Source organism: Musa acuminata, chromosome BXJ2-10, assembly GCF_036884655.1.
Source record: "Musa acuminata AAA Group cultivar baxijiao chromosome BXJ2-10, Cavendish_Baxijiao_AAA, whole genome shotgun sequence".
Taxonomy (NCBI): domain Eukaryota; kingdom Viridiplantae; phylum Streptophyta; class Magnoliopsida; order Zingiberales; family Musaceae; genus Musa; species Musa acuminata.
Window position 1 is genome coordinate 27,030,850 of NC_088347.1, and position 21,651 is coordinate 27,052,500.

Consider the following 21,651-nt stretch of genomic DNA (forward strand, 5'->3'; position numbering starts at 1 on the left):
AGCAATGCCTCGGGTGAAACAACTAGTGGTCGAGGGAAAACTCGAGGTCGTTGAACAGGCACCAGTAGCAATCTGGCATATGGGTCATGGCATCGTCGTCCAGGGAATAGCTGGTGGTTGCCCACCGAGCTTGTAGGCGGGGTGGACTAGGGGGGTTCTTCACTAGGGTGGGCTTTGGGATTAATTATCGTTGGATGCTCCTGCAATATCGAGCTCTTCTTCTAGCGCCAAAATATTAGTAAATCCTTATACCGTGGTCAAGGTGTCAGCATGGCTTGGTCCGATCCCGGATACGCAAGGTTGCCAACGTAGTTGCTCGGGTGGTGGAAGCGAGCGTCGGGTCAAGTTGATTTTGATACTCATCTCCCGAATGTGATCTTCTCTCGTGACGAGTGGCCTACTTCTTCGTTGTCGGGTTCCCGCACACTGGTCGAGGTTGAGAGGGAGATTTTTCGACTCAACCCCTTTAAAGCTTAAGTTAGTTTTGTGCAGATAAAGGGGTCGAATGTTCGAAGCGCCTCCCCTAACGTCGATCGGGGGGTTGGCTTTTATACCTACGAATGAGGGTCGGTCGTACGTGATCGGTTAATGATGATTGACTCCTTGGGCGATGGCTTGTACCTCTTGTGCAAGCGCCAATCGACCTGCATGGATCCGTGTCGCGGGACGTCGTTCCGAACTTTCTGGAGCGACTTTGTACCATGCGGCGCCATCTCGTACGACCTCGAACAATGTGGGACAGACGATCATCCCACCCGAGTCCGAGATGCCACGTTAATGCGATGCACCATATTAGTCGTGAGGCTCTATGTCGACGCTGACGTAGTTGCTAACGAAGCCTCTATCCACATTTATCAAAACATTAACGAGGAAGACAAATAATAGAAAACGTGAGTTGAAATACAGTAGTTTAAAGGGTCTCTCTTGGATTCAATGCCTTCTGTACATAATTCTTGTAACATTGAATTGATGGCATATTAATGGCGGCACTTAGTCTTGTTTAATAATTACACTACTTATACCATAATCTTATAAGAATTAACTGAAGTAACTCAGAAAGTGATCGAGTTAAATATTTAACGGCTAGTTTAACCCTCTGACCTTAACCAAATAGTGCAGGCAAAAAGTTATTTACCGAGAAAGTAGTATAAAAAGAGATTGAGCTCCATCTAATTCGAAGATGATCAACATCTTATAAACTTTTAGCTCCAGATTATAGCACTAACAGCTCATCAATTCTCTACTCCTATGCCTGTTGACTTCTAATAATTTGATAGTATCAAATATTGAAGTCATGTAAAACGCTAACAACGTGAAATGTGTGCATGTAAAACGCTATTAACGTGAAATGAGTGCTAAATCCTACATCTTTATCGGAAGCATTGGGGTAAATTAGTTGGTTCTCGATGGGGGCGTATTCCCATCGCCACAAAATTGGTCAACGCCTCGATTTAAGGCACGGCCCACCTCCGAACACATGGTGTTGGCTAACGTCTACAAAAGCGCCCCACGCCAGCCACGATGGCGTGGCGCGCAGACAAGCCTGTCGGGAGTAAAGTCGTGGAACGATTCGCTTCTTAGCAGCACATGAACAAATTTACTCGTGCAACAGTTTCCGCTTCGTTTCTTATACACCATTTCTGAATGGAAGCCACAGTGGACCCCAGAATCGCAAACTCTGATCGCCACAGCAGTTTCGGCGGATCGGCGTCCAATAGGATGGTTGTCCACGAGTACGGTACCCGAATCGAGACCAACGAGGGCCCCCAACTCCAACGCACGTCCACGGTCATCCTCATTTCTCTGCTTCTTACTTCTGCCGCCTCATTTCTCTCCCTCGATATCGCCATCGGAGAGGCAAGAAGTCAGATTGAACCCTAATTGACCTCTGCCTGTTAAGCCATCTACAACTTTGCCTCACTCCATGCAAGATATTCACTACGACAACGCCAAGTTCCGCCGCCGATCCCCTCTCAAGGTGCTTCGCCGCACAAGATCCTCTGTTTTCGTTTGATCTCATTATATTAGGTTCTTCTTTTTCTGCGACCTGGCGGCTCAAATAATGATGTTTGGCGTATGCAATTTACCAATTTAGCTTCGAATCACAGTTTTCTTTTGTTGGATTTCTAGTAGGACTTCGGCTTGAGAATTTGTTACATTGCTGAGACCGCATCGTGGTTTCCGAAACTTTTAGTTACTCGTTATGCTATGGCTAGGTTAGATGAAATTTCATCCCACTCAAAATTTTTGAATCGTTTGTTTGGTGAAAATACGGAATCTTTCATCAGAGTACTTCTCCTAAGATTTTTTCAGACAAATCAGTGTACCCAGTTTATCGTTTTTTTTCTCCCAAGTTGTGTATGCACAGGAAAGATTTTGGTATCTGTGTAGTATAAGAACCTGAAGGAATAACTTTTGGTTGAGGTCTTTGTTTCTTTCTATGTTGTAGACTCTGTGTATTAGTTAATAGTTTGCCTTGTTTCTCTCCCACTATCTGTGCATATGATTTCAACGATCACTCGTTCATGCTACTAAACTAAATGTATGACTATGATGTTGAACTTGTATCGTGCTCAAAAGTTTGTACTGCATAATAATCGTAAATGATGTGGCTAGTTTATAGATGATGTTGACAACCACTGACTAAGAGTATGTACCTTTATTTTTCTTTCTTTGTAGGTGATTACTCAAGCACTGGTCACTAGCCATATCAGATATTGCTGCAGAGGCTGTAGCACAGGAAAATTTTTAATGCTGTTGATGATCCTTGGTTTGACATACTTGATAACACATAAAAGTTCTGACCATTCTGCATCTAACATACATTTGAATAGTGCTGCAAATGTAGGACATAAATATGTCAAGGAAGGTGTTAGTATAATAGACAAAATTTGGAGAAAACCTCCAAGGCTTCCTCCACAACTTCCTCCTGATGAAGCCCAAAATGTTAGTTCTAGTCTTGAAGAACAGAGGCTGCATTGGTTTTCAAGGAAACAAAAAGTCAAAGAGGCATTTGTTCATGCTTGGTCTGGGTACAAAAACCATGCAATGGGTTATGATGAGCTTATGCCATTGAGTCAAAGAGGCACTGATGGTTTGGGAGGTCTAGGTGCCACCATAGTAGATTCCTTGGATACAGCCATTATAATGGGTGCTGATGAAATTGTTTATGAAGCAGTACCATGGATAGAAAAACAACTTGTGGAAAGAATTGAAAAGAAAGGGCAGGTTAACTTGTTTGAGACAACAATACGTGTATTAGGTGGGCTTCTCAGTGCTTATCATTTAAGTCGGGGAGATAAGGGTACCATAAGTGATAGTGGAATACCTATGACTCTTAAAGGTGTTAAATCAGAAATCTTTCTGGAGTTGGCAAAGACCTTAGCTGACAGGCTGTTATCTGCCTTCGCTTCAAGTCCAACATCAATTCCTTTCAGTGATGTTGTTCTCCATGATCATTCTGCTCATCCAGCTCCCGATGGCTTAAGCAGTACCGCTGAAGTTTCGACCTTGCAACTTGAGTTTAACTACCTAAGTGAAATTTCTGGTGATCCCAAGTATCGTTCAAAGGCAATGAAGGTGTTGGAACATATTAGGTCTCTTCCCAAGGTGGAAGGACTGGTGCCCATCCATATCAGGTACAAACAACTGTCTTTTAAGCTTGATGGTTTCCTGTGGATTTATTTTCTTTGTCAGAAGTCCTATTTGATATTTCTCATTTTGACAAGCTACACCATTGTTTAGAACTTATTCAGATATGTATGCTATATATGCTACTCCAGCTATTAGCAACATTTAGAATCCATTTACTAGCTTGTGCTGCTTGCTTAGGGGTGAATGGTGGATCAGATTCTATTAATCCAAATTCATTTTTGTATCCCAGTGGAATGATGTATGAGCACCAAAAATGATTATTTTTAGTTATTAAGAAGTCCTACAACTATTGTCATTTTATTTGAAAATTCTTTACACTTTCTTTTCGGACTACTAAATTTATCATAGTCAACTTTGATTCATGACTTGCTTGTCTTTCTTTTTTATATCTATATTAGTTATTCTGCTTTTCTATGCACTCAATGACTTTTAAACTGCATTTGCAATTTTTTACTCCATTATTGGATAATCCAAACAAGAAGATGACATTTGAAATATTCTTACTCCATTGTTGTGTTGATCATCTTTGACATTTTCCATGAGAGTTTCTGTTTCATGATGTAAGGATAATTATCAATCATAAACTGCCAAAATATTTTAGTTACTATGTTTTCTTGTCAAATAAAATTTATTCTTGTCATTTTTTTCTCTAATAGCTAGATGACTTCTGGAAATATATGTAATTTATGAGAGAACATCACTATTCATTCTTGTGACCACAGCCCTCACTCAGGTCAGTTTAACGGAGAGAACATTCGGCTGGGATCTCGTGGTGATAGCTACTATGAATACTTGATTAAAGTTTGGATTCAGCAAAAGAATAGTGGCAATCAGCTAAACTATTTGTATCAGATGTATGAAGAAGCAATGAGAGGGGTGAGGCACCTTCTTGTTCGGAAGTCCATTCCCAGAGGATTGGTTTTTGTTGGGGAGCTGCCTCATGGATCTAATGGTTCTTTCAGTCCTAAAATGGATCACCTGGTATGGTGATGTATTTGCATGTTCTTGCCTTGACATTGATAATAAACTCATCTTTCTTCAAGCACGTGTGATACACTGTTTGACTTGATTATATTGGTACAGTATTGCAGGTACACCGTAGTTTGAATATAAACCATTTGGTAAAATGTGTTAAGAACTTAAGTATTAAACTTTAATTAACTTCCTTAGGGTATATATTTTTGTTACTGCAACAAGCTTGTCTCCATATTAAAAGATTTAATGCTAGTTTTTATAAATTTCAAGATGAAAATATTATTAAAAAGAAAAATATTTTGCAACATAGTCTGGCACACCTATCGGTATTTCTTAAGTCAATTTTTACAGGATGTTGGATGGTTAGACTTGATTTTGGGCATCCATGAAAAAGTTTTAATTCCTAACAACTTTGTTACTCTGTTCTCCCGAAAAAAAAATGTAGATTGGCCTGATATATTTTTTTCAATATTATATTTTTCTAGATAAGGTAGATGAGTGGTATAATCTTCTTTATATACATGTAATTGTGTGATGGAAACTTTCCTGATGTCTGACTTCAGATGGTCCTCTAAATGTGATAGAAGAACAAGAAGATGGTCACATGATTACAGAGATGTTTTTTAAAAGGCTTCTTGTTATACAATGTAGAACATTAAGGTATTAGGCAACTAAATGTTGGGTGGAAGATCCACTTGAGATCCTGTTGCTGAAGCTCTCATGCTTTAATCATTGAGATTGGACCTGTTATTCTATGATGTGGATATGCAATAGAAAGTCATTTTATTTATGATTTAGAAAGGCCCGACTCCTTTTGTAATTGTCAAGCTTTCCTATGTTCTTTAGGGTAGTTGTGTAAATGCCGATTGGAAATGAAGAATTTTGTCTTCCATGAAGCTCATGTATGACTGAAAAATCAAGCATAATAGTCTGATTTGGCTACAGTTGTCCTTCATTAACTGAGAAAGTCAGAAAATGCTGTTCTAGCAAAAAAAGAATCACTAAAATGTTAGTCTGTTTGTGCAGTTCAGTTAAGATATTCATTAAGCTACCTGATATGTAACTTATTGAAAAAAAAATGGACAACCATGGGTTTCTTTCAACAAGCAACAATTTAGCAGATAACAATACACCACTTTAGGAAGTGCAAATTAGCAGATTGTTGTATGCCTTTATAGTCTTTAGAAACTGTGCATGTTAAGCCAATTTTCTTGCTTCAAGTTGGGTAGCTTTGCACTGCTGCAGATAAAATTGTTGATTTCATTATTTACCATCCGTTTGTTCATATCATTATTTGTGGTCATATATTGGTTTAGTTGATTGATTTTAACTGGAATATACAGAACCCAATATGTTTAAAGAAATGAGTGGAACTATCTGAAATAGCATATCTGCATTTATGTGTGATGTATGGTAGCTTTTCATATTTATATGTGTAATTGTGTATAACATTGGAAAAAAACACAACCAGTCATCGTTTTTGTCTTTAAGGTAACAGGCTTTCTAGTCATCTGTACCACTTCTTCCAAATGAACATGTCTTCAGCAGATTGATAAAGATTTCCTTCAACTTTTATACTAAATTATTGGTACTAAAAACTTTGATCTACTTGTTCTATGTGGTTCTTATGTACACATTGGAGCAGCCCAGAAATTCTCTAGCTGTTGCACTTGTTTGATCATACTAAATTCTGCTTGATATGAATTCAATGAAATGAAGAATCTCATTTCTCTATTTTTGAATTCTTATAGCTTTCTGTAGGCTTTTTATATGATTTCCTTGCCCATTACTTTACAAATCAGGAAAATGCCTAGTTAATCTGTGATGTATTATTCTTCCTTTTGAAGGTCTGTTTCCTACCAGGAACCCTAGCCCTTGGTGCAACAAAAGGTATCACGAAGAAGAAAGCTATTGAAAGAAACTTGTTGACCCCAGATGACTTGGAGAATTTGAAGCTTGCTGAAGATCTAGCAAAAACATGCTTTGAAATGTATGCTATCACTTCTACGGGTCTTGCTCCTGAAATTGCTTATTTCCATATTGAGGTGAGCTACTTGTTAAACTTGAGGGTATATATATATATATATATTATACTCACACATGTTTTAGTTAGCAATGCCTACATCTGAAACTGCATCTTGTTGATTGAATGTTTATTTTTGAATCAGGGTGATTCTGAAGGGGGTCTTGATGGTGGTAACAAAAGCTCTGAGTATATAGATGACATAATAATCAAACACAATGATCGCCACAATCTTTTGCGCCCTGAAACAGTGGAATCATTGTTTGTGTTGCATCGTGTAACCGAAGATCCAAAGTAAGATTTACAGGTTTTGGGTTGTCACTTGCTTTCAGATGTTTCAAGTTCATATTCCTTCTTGTCTCAAACATGGCTTTGACATCTGTGACGTTGACAGATACCGAGAATGGGGTTGGCAGATCTTTGAGGCCTTTGAAAAATATACGAAGGTAGATTCTGGTGGGTACACATCTCTTGATGATGTCACACTAATTCCTCCTCCTAGACGAGACAAAATGGAGACATTCTTTTTAGGTGAAACCTTGAAGTATCTATATTTGTTGTTTGGAGACGAGAATGTTATTCCTTTAGATAAATTCGTATTCAACACAGAGGCCCATCCTCTTCCAATTATTTGGTCAAAATATTCAGCCTAGAACTCCAGCAACTGATTACAATTTGAGAACACAAGCTTGAGGAACTTCGAGTTACTGGGGCTTGAAGAAACTCAAATGCTACCTTGTGCATTCCCAAGATGAACAACTTTGGATGCAGGGTTTATGCAACTTCTGGCACTGTAAAGATGTAGCAGGCTCTGTAAAGATGTAGCATGAGTTCCAACGTCGAATCTCTTTATACACCAAGTATCGGCTGAAGGAGGGTTCTAAGGCCAAAATTGCCCTCTGTAAATGTTCAGAGTTGTCCTGTTAGGAATTGTTTTGTTTTTAGATGTTCATGCCCAACTACTAGTCGGATGCTTTTGATTTATGGTTATTGTTCAAGGTGAAGACATAATTTAATTGGAAAATACACCATGTTATGTTCTTTAGCCAAGTGAGTTTCCCTTTTGGCTATATATTGGTACATTGGGGGGTACTGTGGTGACTAAGAGAAATGATGCTTGATTTTAATAATAGAAGGTTTCAGTATAACATTTGGTTGTCTGTAATTGGATGACAATTTTTTTTCTTATCTCAGGTTAGTCATACTTGCAAAAGAGTTACCATCCTAATGAATTTATGATACGAAACATATTTACATTGGTGTTAAGTAAAATATTGGATTTTTTTTGTCGAATTAGGTATGTGGCCGGTGTTAAATAAATAGGTGATGGGGCTGTTCTTGTCTTTTTTTTCTTTTCTTTTCACTTTTGGGCCTTGGATTGGGCCGAATCTTCGAATACGGATCTTTATATACAAATCGCCAGTCTCACGAATCTCAAAGTTATAGCATGAGGAACACCAGGAGCGACTCCAGCGTCGTCCGTGTTATTTAGCCGAGGTCCTCTCGAGTCTCGACTCTTTACCGGTGGCGAAAGCGAGTCAGTTTCTATCTCCATGGCTTCATCTCCGGCGGCCGTCAGGGAACTCCAGCAGGATCTCGAGAGTCAGGCCAACGCCCTCAGCAAGATCCAAAAAGGCGCGCACGCACACACACACGCGCTCTGTGAGTGCGTGTGTGTGTGTTATCTCCCTTTTTGATCCCTTCTCTCGCGTTCTACGCCTCACCTGTGCTTCCATTCTCCGCTACAGACATCGCCAAGAATCACCAAGTCCGGAAGCAGTACACCATCCAGCTCGGCGAGAACGAACTTGTCCTCACGGTCTTCTTTCCCCTTTCCCAATCGTATTTTGTTTTACTTCGGTCATCTGAGGGTTTCGTTTTTGTCCGTTTTGCTTAAACATCGGATTGGTGGTGATGGTGTAAGGAATTGGAACTATTGAATGAGAATTCCAACGTGTACAAGCTGATCGGACCTGTGCTCGTGAAGCAGGATATAGCGGAGGCTAACGCCAACGTGCGCAAAAGGATCGAATACATCTCGGTTGAACTGTGAGATTCACTCTCTTTTTCCCGAATCGTTTCATTATCGTTAGATTTGGACTTGCTTACTTTTTGTTGTTGGTGTCAGTAAGCGGCTCGATGGGACACTTCAGGATTCAGAAGACAAGCAGAACAGCAAGAAGGAATCGGTTAGAGACAATTCCCTCTAAATCTTTTGTTTCGTAGTGCTTGTAGTTGATTTACATTAACAAATGTACTTTCTCTACTTGGAGAAGGTTGTTGATGGGATTATTGCTTCTGCTTGACAAATACAATATTACTCGCATCAGAATAACTTAAAACCTCATAGAAAATGAGCACCTAAGAATATTGTAAATTATGAGCTCATTCTAATTGTAGAAGCGTAGCTTACAATGGTTCAGGAGTTACTGTGATGCAATAGTTCAGAAGCATCAGCTCATTCTATTGCTACATGTCTGCTTCTTTTGTCTAAGGTGTTAATATGATGCAGTCTCTTAAACTATTTGAGATAATTGATTTAGTCTTCTATGTTCCCATTTCACACATAATCTAGATGATTATGTTGCATTAATTGGAAAACATTGAAACCATATTTTTCTTTTTGAAAAACATAAAAATTGAGTTTATGCTTTTTGAATAAAACATACTAGCAAAGGACTGTATTTAGCAATAGAATGTTTATAAATAAAAGTAATGGCCGGAGAGTCCATCCATGGGCAGATTTTAGGAACTTTTGCCTCTTGTGAGTCAGTGTGTTATATCATTAATGTGTACCATCAGCTTAATAGCAACTACTTATCATTGGCCTAGAAGGGTAAAGGATGGACATTATGTAATATGCTACAAATAATCTTTTTAATCCAAGAGTATAGTAGTAAATTTAGGTATCAGTCTTGTGATAATATTAAGACAAATATCAAATTATACCAGCATTCACTCGGTAGGCATTCTTTAGAGATTTATGGTCTAAAGCCTTCAATATACAAGAAGCACAGATGTCAAAATTTTGATCAATGTGAAGTTGTTATAACTCTTAAGGTTGTTAATTGCAACTCATGAGAGCAACAAATGCCACTTTGGAATTTGAAGTTAATTTTGGAATGGATAATGTTGGTATAGATCCCACATTGTATATTCTGACTCTAAATGTACAAGTTTGGTTAAGGTTTGTACGCTGGGTTTTGATTGGAAGATATATGGAGGCATGATATTTTTAAGATCAGATAATTAAATTTTATAAAGAGGACTTACAGAGTTACGAGATTCAGAGGATAGATCAGGGGCATGCACTCAGTTAGGTTAAAGAAAGCTTTAGGGTTATGAGTGTATTTAATGAAGCCTTCTTAAAACCATGCAGCCAGGTCTTAATGCTTTTAGATGATTGTAATTAGGCGGTGCAAAATCCAGCTTAATGTTATCTTCATTGTTGTCTGAAACATATATGTTGTGCATCTATACAGGAGTTACTTTTTGTCCCTTTTTTCATTTATCATTCATTTTCTTGAGAAAAAGCTTGAGAACTACAGCCTACAGTGGTAAAGGTGATGACAAAGAATGACAGTGAAGCATTTGGGTTGGCATATCCAGGGTTATGTAGCTTGAAGCGAGCTTAGCAGGCTTCAACAAACATATGCAATCAGTAGATTATATGAGAAGCAGAAAAGTTTTGAATTCTTTCTGTAGGATACAGAGAAATGAATTGGTGCTGTACTTCATGGAAATTGCCAATCTAATATTAGGAGTCATGATTCCAATTGTCAGAAATAATGATTCCTGCAAAGCTTCTGAACCACAAATTCTGAAGAGGGTACCTCTGGGCATATTGAGGTTACCTGCTAATTAGATCTTGCATGTCTTCTAAGACGATCCCTTGGATGAAGATACCTTGTCGAGATTCCTTGTTTCTTGGTATATAATTTTGCTGGATAAGCAAGGAACTCAGATCTGCTGCTGGAAACATACTTATTCATAATTAGTAACAAGATGACACCTTTGATCATTGACATACTTATTCATAATTAGTAACAAGATGACGCCTTTGATCATTGATATATATCTACTATATACTATGCAAATGCCTGGTAGTATAAGTTTTCAATGCAGGTTTTTGTTTGGCATTTGCACTAAACCTTCTTCTCAAAGAAAGAGGGCTTCAACTTTGAAGTCCGCTTCTTATGCTTCCAGGAGAACTTGGCTCCTGAAGTTTACTTGAGCTGTTCATAAGCAAGTCTTAGTCATTTCTAGACACTGAACGATCAGGATACACAGAGGTGTTAATTGAATTGTGAGGCAGGTCAAGAAACTCCTGTGAAAATAGCACCCTTGTGAGGCAGTAGTTTTTAAGTCATAGTTCACTAAGCTGAACCAAACTGATGGTGTTTGCTTTCTCAGAATTGCCCTCAATATCAGATTATTTATGACTTTGTATCGTCTGAAGCTTCTAGATTGCTTACTTTCCTTTTTAACATTGTATCAATTTATTTTGCAGGTCTTACAATTACAACAGAAGATTCAAACTCTGCAGGCTGGAAAATCCAAATCCTAGCTTCATTTTGTCAGGACTGTCCAGTCATTCTACTTGCATTCATCCAGTGGTATTCCTCGATGCTTTTCCCAGTGAAAATTTTCTTACCATGTTAATGAAGAAGTTTTCAGGATGGAGTGTTGTGTTTGTGTGATTATTTGTATTGTGATGTTTGTCTCTTGGAAGATGATAAGATGCCCAAAAGTGAACCATAGCACATTTAGTAAATATTGGCCAGAGTTCTCATTTTATTGGAGCATGGCTATGGAAGATGATATTGAACTTTGGGAAGGAAGCAGTGGAAGTGAAGAGGAGCTTGATCTCGGACACGGTTGATCATGTTTATCATCATTTGCATATTTATGATCTTCATGTCTCAGATTTTCTTTTTCTTTCATCAAATACAATTTAGCGTTTCTTAAATTTGCCTGCCTCGTAATTATTTGATGCTTTCTCTTCAAAATAAGACATATATTTCTTCTCCAAATCCTAATGGTTGTACAACTGATAGTCTATTGATGCCGTAGCCATCAACCGATAGTCATTTGTGGGGAATGGGGCAGCCAAGTCGTCTAATCATCCATCTAACTGTGACTTGACCATTTTAACATTTTCCACTGATTAAATATTTAGCTTACTTGGTGGAATTTATAATCCTTTTGTGCCATTGTTTATTGTGTTAGCCAGCGAGGTTGCTTAATAGTATGCAGGTGTCGCACAATTGTCAGAACAGTTGCTGTGATGGGGCTGCCACCACCTCACCGATCAACCAACAGAGGAGGATTATGAGTTCAGGTACTGTCAAATGATTCTCTAAACCCAATTATTGGTTCCTATCAAACAAATCATAGAAGATGCACCTGAATAAAAAGGACCATGATATCATCATCTAACTACTGTTAAACCTTTGTTTATGGAAGTGTCGTGTACATTTCATCTATTTTCGCTTTGCTTTGTTGGCCGGGCTTGTTTATGTATTATTATGTGGATTCCTTTTATTATTTGTGACAAAGTCGTCATGTTGTCCCAAATCTTACCATTGTTGATTGATCAATTTGATGGTCCCATATATATATAAGCCCCCAAGCTCTTGTAGCATTTATGCTAATTTGATCTGTTCACAAGCAAGAATTGTGCATTTCCTCAACTTTTTACCTGCCAAGAATTGTGTGTAGAAACTCGAATTCTGATCACAAATTTATGTAGGAAATAAAGCCATACAAATGTTGGCTCGCCAAGAAGTAGCGGACCAATTTCTGCCCCTGATTCCCGGGCCAGAAAGAGACGAGAGACACGCGAAGCACGGAATTAGGATTGGCGAATGGGTAGATCCTCCCACCCGCCGTCCATGCTCATGCCGTAAGCAAATCTATTGCTTCTGTCCATTTTCAGTCTTATTCTCGTGTTTTCGACCAAAACAGTCTCTTTGGCATCCAAATTGCCGTAAGCACGATACTGTATTTGTCGTCGTATTGTCGTTAATTAGCTCTTCCATCCTTCACTAGGCTTGCTGACTGGATGATGATGATATATTTACTGAATGACGACTGACTTGTAGGTAAGAAGAACATTAAGAAGGAAGAAAAATGTGAAATAAAAAACAGGGGAAGACGAAGGAATTGAGAAGAGAGAGAGGGAAAGGTCCAGAGATAAGGAAAGAGAATGATTGATCTTGCTGGCAGTCCTCCGTCACTTCCAAGCATGCAGAGGAAAAGCTCATTGGGTCTTCCGGCGCCCGTCTCTATTCCCCTCTGCGCTCTCCTCTTCTACCTGCGGCTTTAAAATATGATGGCAGCCCTCTGAATGCACGCGTAGATTCCATCCATCATACGCCAACCCCTCCGACGACAAGCATTCGTTCGTGGCTGGCATACATGGATTCCTCCGGGTGGTTGGGTTTGGACGGCGCGAGCATTATCAGCGCGGTGGCCGCCGCCGGGCCTTACCTTCTCTGCGCCGTAGCCCTGGTGGTGCTACTGGAGCAGCTCTCTTACCTCCGTAAGAAGGGGCCCCTTCCTGGCCCCACCTTCGTGGTGCCCTTCCTCGGCAGCGCGCTTCCCATGATCTTGAACCCCACCCGCTTCTGGGACCGGCAGGCCGCCCTCGCCCGCGCCTCCGGCCTCGGCGTCTCCGCCAACTTCCTCGTCGGCCGCTTCATCGTCTTCGTCCGCTCCACCGAGCTGTCCCACAAGGTCTTCGCCAACGTACGCCCCGACGCCTTCCACCTCATCGGCCACCCCTTCGGCAAGAGGCTCTTCGGCGACCACAACCTCATCTACATGTTCGACGAGCAGCACAAGGAGCTCCGCCGCCGCATCGCCCCCAACTTCACTCCCCGCGCCCTGTCCACCTACGTCGCCGTCCAGCAGCGCGTCATCATCACTTACCTGCAGAAATGGCTCGACCAGGCGTCAGCGTCGAAGTCGCAGCCCATCGCGCTTCGGCTCCTCTGCCGTGACCTCAACCTCGAGACCTCGCAGACCGCGTTTGCGGGGCCGTACCTCACCGCGTCCGCCCGCCAGCAGTTCAACCGGGACTATAACCTCTTCAACGTGGGTCTGATGGCCATCCCCTTCGACCTCCCGGGCTTCGCCTTCCGCCGCGCCCGTCTCGCCGTGTCCCGCCTCGTCCGCACCCTCTCCGGCTGCGTCGCGCAGAGCAAGGAGCGGATGCGCACCGGCGCCGAGCCCACCTGCCTCGTCGACTTCTGGATGCAGGACACACTGCGCGAGATCGAGGAGGCCGCGGCCTCCGGGGCCCAGCCGCCGCCAGAGTCCGGCGACGTCGAGATCGGAGGCCACCTGTTCGACTTCCTCTTCGCCGCGCAGGACGCGTCGACGTCGTCGCTCCTGTGGGCCGTGACGCTCCTCGACGCGCACCCGGACGTGCTGGCCCGGGTTCGAGCGGAGGTGGCGGCCGTGCTACGAACGCCGAGTTGGTCCGGGCAGCCCATCACCGCGGAGCAGCTGCGGGAGATGCGGTACACGGAGGCTGTGGCGCGGGAGGTGGTGCGGTTCCGGCCACCGGCGACGATGGTGCCCCACATCGCGGGGGAGGCGTTCCCTCTGACGGACTGGTACACGGTGCCCAAGGGGGCCATCGTGTTCCCGTCGGCATACGAGTCGTCGTTCCAGGGGTTCGCGGCGGCGGAGCGGTTCGATCCGGACCGGTTCTTCTCGGAGGACCGGGAGGTGCAGAAGCGCCACTTCCTGGCCTTCGGCGCCGGGCCCCACCAGTGCGTGGGCCAGCGCTACGCCATCAACCACCTCGTCCTCTTCATCGCCCTCTTCACCTCCCTCGTCGACTTCCGCCGCCACCGAACCCCGGGCTGCGACGACATCGCCTACGTCCCCACCATCGTCCCCAAGGACGACGGCCTCGTCCACCTCGCCAAGCGCACCTGCGATCGCATCTCCCCTTCGTCCTCTTCCTCCTCGTGAGCTGGCTTTCACAGTTTCCTCACGTCCTTTGCTCCTCGTGCCTCGTGTCCGGTGGTGGGTGGTCCGCTCTCGATTTATTTATTTTCTTCTTCTCCTCCTCTCTTTTCTGTATTTCTCGATATCTCAAATCCACAGGAAATTTATTGTTCGTTGGGTCGTTGGGTCCTCCAACTGCGCATCATCTGTTCGTTATTGATTGGGCTTTAGATTCCTCATTCTGTTTGGTCAACGCTCGTATATATCCATGTACGTACCCTTGGCAAATAAAAAGAGTGCAATCAATATATATATATATATATATATATATATATATGATGCATACGTTTGTGTTCGACATTGCCGCCATGGAACACTTGGTTTGCCGCGAATCACAATTCAAAGCCCAAACAATGTCGGCGTTGGCACATTTTTTCTGCCATATATTTCCCTAAGCTAAATAATAATAGCACTTGCTTGGCTTAATGTCGATAGTTGCAGTTCGAGTGGGCAGTTGCAATTATTGGCAATAATACGATGTAATAAGATGAGATTTGAGTTCACGATCTTACGATAAATTTTTTTATCGGATAGACTAACAGAGACCTTTAAAGTGATGAAAAAGTTTTTATTTATTTATTTATTATTGATTTAGAAAAATTGAATGGTTGAGATGAAATGTTACAGTGGGATAGATGATTTTGGAAGGACTGTATACAGAATCATAGAATATGCATTAGACTTGGATTGCATCTTCGATAGATTTCGTTTAGCACCTTTCGTTCATGGAAGGGGCAAATGAAGCCTATATCCAATTCTTATGTTTCCGCAAGTTGAAACATTTTTTTAAGTATCCTGCATTTTCTTACTGAAAGATAATTGATACTCTTAATATATCTTCTTTTCGGAGAGCCATTGATAATTGGATTAGTGTTGTAGTATTTTAGAGGAGAATGACTGGCATCATTTTATTTTTATTTTTTTTACTATCAAAGAAAATCAAATCGTGAATATCACTAGCTAGTAATATCGAACTATGATTTCTATGGTTCTACTTGCATGCTAGTAATACTCATGATGCACCAATCTAATTTGTAATTTTTTATGCTTAAACATGAAACATTTATTAAATTTTATAAACTATTAGTTAATCGATATTAAACATTCCCTATTTAAGATCAGGTAAATTGATATCCATCCTTATATGCCATTTTAGGAGAGCCTCCTCGCTTGTTGAGTAAACTTAAGTTTGTTCATCCTTTTCGATTATGATGAATCTTTTTTTTTTACTGATCCATGTAATATAATATTTAAAAATATGCATTCTTTTATTTTGAAAAGAAAATTACTTTCTATTAGGAAATTAGACAATTACAACATCAGCACTCAAAAAGAAAGAAAAGAAAATACAAAGTTAGTCAGCTACTTCGCATATCGATTGTCTTTAGAAAAATATAAAAATTTTGAAACTCCATAAAAGACTTCGATAACTCAAGTTCGTCGTGAACCTCAATGTCGATACGACAAAAGTTGAAAAGGATCACCGGTGGGAAACCCCACTTGATCGTTAAAACCCAGTATCGATTGTGAAAAGAAGACCGAATTATCTTACATCATATTCCTTAAAAAAAGAATAATCAATGTTTAGTTTAATCCAGTGACCCGCGCTCGCCATTAGAGCATAATAAATTCCATTATTATAATTGTAATGATGTTTGGTTGCCCTTTTTTATGTGGTAACGATTACTCCTTTTTTTTTTGTTCTTCGGTTGAGTGCATCGAGAGATGTCTTTCTTTTTCGTTAGATCTACATTTCAACTTGTGAATAGTTTAGCTCAGAGCACAAAGTTGCTATTACGAATGAGTACAAGATGCACTTCCAAGCACGTCATTATAAATGTGACCAATACCTTTTTGCTCTTTCTTTTAGTGAAGTGTACGATCAAATTATGTGCATAGTATCTTCATGACCAAGGATGATGGTTTGCCAAGCATATCTTAAAGAGACCTTCGTGGAAGTCAGCGTGTTGGGAAGATCGATCCAAAGCCGTGAATTGGACGAAGGTAGGCTGGCTTTCACATGCCACCTCAAACAACTCCTTCGGATCCATTGTTGCTTTTAATACCATCGCATATCCTTTGATCGTAAGATAAGGAAAGGAAGAGCAGAAGCTCAACACATCCAATGCACGATATCTTGAATGTTTATTGCATTCGAAGCTTCTTATACCAATCATCTTTGTCATGTGGGTTCGACTTATGTAATCTGAACACCATGCTAAAAATAATACCAAGGCACCATTATCATTGTGGACTGTTTGCAAGATACAAAAATAATAATAATAATAATATTAATAAAGGGTTCCAATTTGAGGTGTTGTCACAAGTTTCTATGCAGTTTTTTATAGTGATTTTCTAAGTTTGAGGTGTTCATTGGAGGAACTCTTCATAGTTTAGTAATCATCCAATTTAATTAAGGCACAACGATAGCTACGCGTGGGTCTACCATTCGATAATTATAAAAGCTAGCTAATAAACATCTATGCTGATTAAATGGCTCATCGAGGAACCCAATCGTTTTGCGCCCCATCCGACTAAATAATATGATAATTTATCTACTTCAAATAATGTATTAAAATAATTAAATTAATTTTTTTTATTGTTTGAATCGAATGCTGACTTAGAATCGGTCGGATTCTTCTTCTGCACTTGTCTCAAGCTTGATTTTAGTCCACGACTTTGGTTTACTAAACTTGTAAAACTATGTCGAGGGCATCTGCTTGAATTAGTATAGATTCGGAGGATTTAACTTATACTTTCGAAAGAGATATTTATCTTATATAACACACCTTACAAGCCCTTTTTTAGTGAGCTTCGAATAAATGTATTTTTCAATAGACATTGGTTATGAAAAAAATAATGTTTCTTTTGGACTTAAATACGATCGTGGTATATTGAATTTGGGATATAATAACATCTAGTCTACTTAGTCTCGTACTGAGGTGTCAGTCATGTGATACTAAATATCAACCATATGACGTTAAGGTGTTAGACACATGTCTATCCTTATATTACTTGCCTTTCATTTCTTAGCTCGTTAAGTATAGTAAAATTGAGTCAGAAGATAGCCCTTATTGGCCTATTGATACTAATGTAACTCATGAGTTATTGTACATTTGGTTATTTTGGCTCTGTTTGCCTTTACACTGGGTCTTGGGCATGATTAGGCTATGCATGACATCAAACAGACGCTATGGGTCAATTCTACTATGCTCATCGTTGAGATGCAAGTCAAACTGATTTGGTCATGCATGCCATTGAGATGCGGTTTGGGCCGATTAGACCACATGTGTCATCAAGATGTACTTTGGGTCGATTTAACCCTATACGTTATTGAAGCCGTGAGTGTCATCAAATTATATTTTGGGTCGATTTATATGTGTATGTTGTTGAGATGCGTATCGGGCCAATTCTACTACAAGTATCAATACGATACATTTTGGGCCACTTTCACCACACGTGTCATTGAGACATGCTTTCGGTTGATTCGATTATCCGTGTTATTGAGATGTGCTTTATGCTTATTCGAAAGCAAAGGCACCGATGACACCTTAAGAGAAAAACTGTCATAAAAAGAGCCACACGTGTGATTGAATCGATCATCTAGTGTAAGCAACACATGCGATTCGGTGCATCTCGATAACCCGCACGATCAAATTGGCTAGTAGTACATTTTAACAACATGCGTAGCTTAATTGGCCTTGGTCTGCTTCAATGTTAGCAGGTCAATAAGAGTCATTCCGACACCTCACCGTCATGTGGTCAATATCTCATCGCTACATGGTTGATATCTCATCGTCACATTGCTAACAACTCAGTATCACATGATCGATATCTCATTATTACATGACTGACACCTCATTATCACATAGCTAACATCTTAATATCACACAATCGATACCTCAGCATAAGATTAAGTGGATTAGATATTATCATATCATGAATTCAATGCACTACGACCATAGTTAAATTCGAAAGAGATGCACCACATTCTCGGCTTTTACTATGGAAGTAATTGTATCCAAAACTTAGTGTAAAATGGCTCATGTTCATTTCATGAGATAGATCATCCTTTGTAAATTATTATTATTATTATTATTATTATTATTATTAACTGCTGATAAATGAACAGAAATTGGATAGACATTATATGGCTTTCTTAGGATCGATTGGATCTGAATCGACCTTTGTCCATTCAGAGATTCATCTCTTAGTGGTTATTTCATCCAGCTAAGTGTTACGTGACAATATTATTTGGAGACAACCATATATCTGTTGAAGACATTGACTCAACTTTTAATTTATCGTATAAACTAAACTGTACCAAATCTTCTTTGAAATAAACCACACATTGTTAACTTTTTACGTGACAAGACACCCAATTTGCTGTAATAGAATCGAGCAGCATCCAACAATGATTTAGCCACAGCAATGATTCGAGCAAGTAGGCGTAATTTAGGTCTCCAATGCCAACCCATCACACTTTCGAACGACGAGCACCGACGAGACCGGTCGACGGGAATCCCACCGCCGCTAACACTTGATTTGATTTGATTCCGACCACGAGCATTATTAAGTTGATGTCCGAGAACTTACGGCCACCTTCTCTTTTTGTGCAACCCAACCCCACGATACCGATTGACAGCATTTGGCATCTGAGATGGGATAGGGGAGAATGCCATATTGTGTGGTGGATGCTTCATGCACCCACTACAGCTAATAAAGCCACATATCTTAATTCGCATCAAATTATTTTGCATCAAGTGAAGAAGAATGCGTAAAAAAATGTCAACATGTTTCCCATGTGGCCAGAAGAATCATACTCATCACATCTGGATTCATTTTTGTGTGCAGTGTTGATCTGAAGCACAAACAATATTAGTTGGATTTACAAGCAAAAAAGAAAAAGGAGAGAGAGAGAGAGAGAAATCTTTGGATCTACTTTTTGGATTCAAATCCAAGTTGGAACCCCACACGGGCACTCACCAACATGGCCATGTGCGCGATGGCCCTTTCTTGAAGTCAGAACATGGCCAGCCACACAAACCAAATCCTCAAAGCCTCGAACACTAACCTTCCACCATACGCCCTCCTTTAATGCCCAGATCCTGTTTTGTCTAATGCCTCTCTCCCATGGGTGACAGCTCCTTTGGTCAATCATGCACTATTATCCATGGCTTCCCCGTCTTCCCTTGTCCGCTGTTTGCCCCCCGCCACCCCCGCCGAGTCACATGTGCTCAGCTCCCAAGTCCAATCCCACCGCTGCTACTCTAGTGGCTTCAACTAATCTTTCTTCCACCTTTTCCGTACAGTTCATCAGGAATATTAGGTGCGTATGAGCAGAAAGTGTAGGGGTGAAGCGATGTAAATTACGTCCCAGTCTGCGCTATATAAAGTCAGCAGCAGCATGACTCGATCGTCACCAGAAGTTCCAACCTCCGTGTGCTTCGGCTTTTGCCTTTTTCTTCCTGGTGGTGAGCATGATGGCTTCCGTTTCAAGTGAGAGCTGGAAGTGCACACCGCAGGAACTCGACGTCGAGGGGGTCGACGTCCCTGATATCGACGACGCGCTTCTCATGGAGATGCTGGAGTCGTCCTGCGCCGACGAGGACCAGCTCTACGGCGTGATTCGATCTCTGGAAGCGGAGATCGGCCATGGCGACGTGGTCATGATCGACGACGGGGAATCGACCACCGGGCCCAGTGACGGGGGTTTGGAGGACATACTATCCGATCTGGATAGCCACGAGGGGTTGAGATCGGGGACGCATCAAGTTGAGGACCCATTTGATTGGGCCGAGATGGACGCGGTGGCCAACTCGGCTTGCCATGACCTGCTGCCCGATTGGTATTATATGGAGGCAGAGGATACTACGCTTTGTTACGGAGAGGCCAGAGATTACGCTGGTTTCTACTACTGCGGGGAGAGCTTAACGGAGCAAGTGTATGGTCCATTGTGGCAATGAACACGGCTTCATACACTAATAATATGCTCAGGAAAAGAATGAATGAATGCAAATGTCATGATTTGGAAACTCATAGTTCACCAAAGCTCGAAGGGAAGACATGCTGTCGTTCTCCATTCCTGAGGGATGGCTCGGTCAGCTGCGGAAGGTGTTCGAGGCTTTTCCTCATGACCGCCTCCGTGAGAAGAACCTATCTGTTCCTTTTGTTGGCTTCTTGTGGCGGCAAGAAACGGAGATGTCACCGTGCTCCATCTGACGTCCAAACGCGAGGTTAAGGGCATGGCAGGCATGCTTTGTATTATAGGCTGGGAGAGTATGTGCTGCGATTACATGGAGTTAACCGAGAAACTCCGCTGTGATTTTACGAAATTTGTTGACATTTTACATCATCTACGTTTGTCTATGTTGGTCAGCTTCGATGGTTGATTGATATTTCGGGGTAGGAGCTCGTTTTGAGAATCTCCTGATGTGAATATGATTGTTACAACAAAATTTGCTTGTTCTTTCCTCCTCTCTAACCTGAGCAATTCAATCGATCGAGGGATTGGTGGCATCGTTTGTGAAAGCTATCCTTAATACCATGAATTAAGATATTTTGCTAGAAACTTTTGTACCATCACCTCCCTCTCGCAAATAGACTTGTTAGGATGAGGATGAGGATGAGGAAGCCCTTTCTATATCGTCTTTATGCTGTTGCTCCTAAGTATCTCGAGCACTGTTCTTAGCTTCGTCACTTTGTCTGTGTCCTTTTGGCAATCGGATTATGGTGAATATAGAGGGCGTGGTAATTGGATTCGTTTTAGCATATGAAATGACCAAAATACCTGATGGTAGTATGCAAGAGATTGTTCATCTATCTCTAATACAAAGTTACGATGATATTGGTGGGATTATAAGATGTGTTCTCGAAAGGGAATAAGATGATCAACTGACAGTCTAGACATGCTAAAAACTTAAATTCATCATTTTTTTTTTGAAGAGGGAAATAACCCTCTCTATTGGAAATTTTTT

The 21,651-nt window shown here is 41.0% G+C and overlaps 3 protein-coding genes across 3 annotated transcripts; all 3 read left to right on the top strand.

Moving 5' to 3' along the window:
• Positions 1-1,646: 1,646 nt before the first annotated feature.
• On the top strand, positions 1,647-12,696 carry LOC135587021 (mannosyl-oligosaccharide 1,2-alpha-mannosidase MNS3-like). The gene is made up of 11 exons (XM_065128877.1): positions 1,647-1,978; positions 2,680-3,638; positions 4,377-4,635; positions 6,477-6,674; positions 6,798-6,946; positions 7,047-8,471; positions 8,643-8,701; positions 8,781-8,841; positions 11,163-11,268; positions 11,902-11,993; positions 12,405-12,696. Exons 1-6 carry the CDS (start codon positions 1,925-1,927, stop codon positions 7,303-7,305), a joined length of 1,878 nt encoding a protein of 625 aa, XP_064984949.1. The 5' UTR covers positions 1,647-1,924; the 3' UTR covers positions 7,306-8,471; positions 8,643-8,701; positions 8,781-8,841; positions 11,163-11,268; positions 11,902-11,993; positions 12,405-12,696.
• On the top strand, positions 8,156-11,449 carry LOC135624855 (prefoldin subunit 6-like). The gene is made up of 5 exons (XM_065128879.1): positions 8,156-8,287; positions 8,401-8,471; positions 8,577-8,701; positions 8,781-8,841; positions 11,163-11,449. The coding sequence occupies exons 1-5, from the start codon at positions 8,206-8,208 to the stop codon at positions 11,217-11,219; spliced, it is 396 nt and encodes a 131-aa protein (XP_064984951.1). The 5' UTR covers positions 8,156-8,205; the 3' UTR covers positions 11,220-11,449.
• Positions 12,423-14,786, top strand: LOC135624854 (cytochrome P450 710A11-like). Its single transcript, XM_065128878.1, has 2 exons — positions 12,423-12,557; positions 12,757-14,786. The coding sequence occupies exon 2, from the start codon at positions 13,073-13,075 to the stop codon at positions 14,636-14,638; it is 1,566 nt and encodes a 521-aa protein (XP_064984950.1). The 5' UTR covers positions 12,423-12,557; positions 12,757-13,072; the 3' UTR covers positions 14,639-14,786.
• Positions 14,787-21,651: the final 6,865 nt, after the last annotated feature.

Excerpts from the sequence above, each read along its gene's own strand:
- LOC135587021 (XM_065128877.1), top strand. The coding sequence starts at position 1,925 with ATGCAAGATATTCACTACGACAACGCCAAGTTCCGCCGCCGATCCCCT. Across the intron at positions 4,636-6,476 it reads GTCCTAAAATGGATCACCTG|GTCTGTTTCCTACCAGGAAC; the intron begins GTATGGTGATGT and ends TTCCTTTTGAAG. Across the intron at positions 6,947-7,046 it reads CGTGTAACCGAAGATCCAAA|ATACCGAGAATGGGGTTGGC; the intron begins GTAAGATTTACA and ends TGACGTTGACAG.
- LOC135624855 (XM_065128879.1), top strand. The coding sequence starts at position 8,206 with ATGGCTTCATCTCCGGCGGCCGTCAGGGAACTCCAGCAGGATCTCGAG. Across the intron at positions 8,472-8,576 it reads AGAACGAACTTGTCCTCACG|GAATTGGAACTATTGAATGA; the intron begins GTCTTCTTTCCC and ends TGATGGTGTAAG. Across the intron at positions 8,702-8,780 it reads GAATACATCTCGGTTGAACT|TAAGCGGCTCGATGGGACAC; the intron begins GTGAGATTCACT and ends TGTTGGTGTCAG.
- LOC135624854 (XM_065128878.1), top strand. The coding sequence starts at position 13,073 with ATGGATTCCTCCGGGTGGTTGGGTTTGGACGGCGCGAGCATTATCAGC.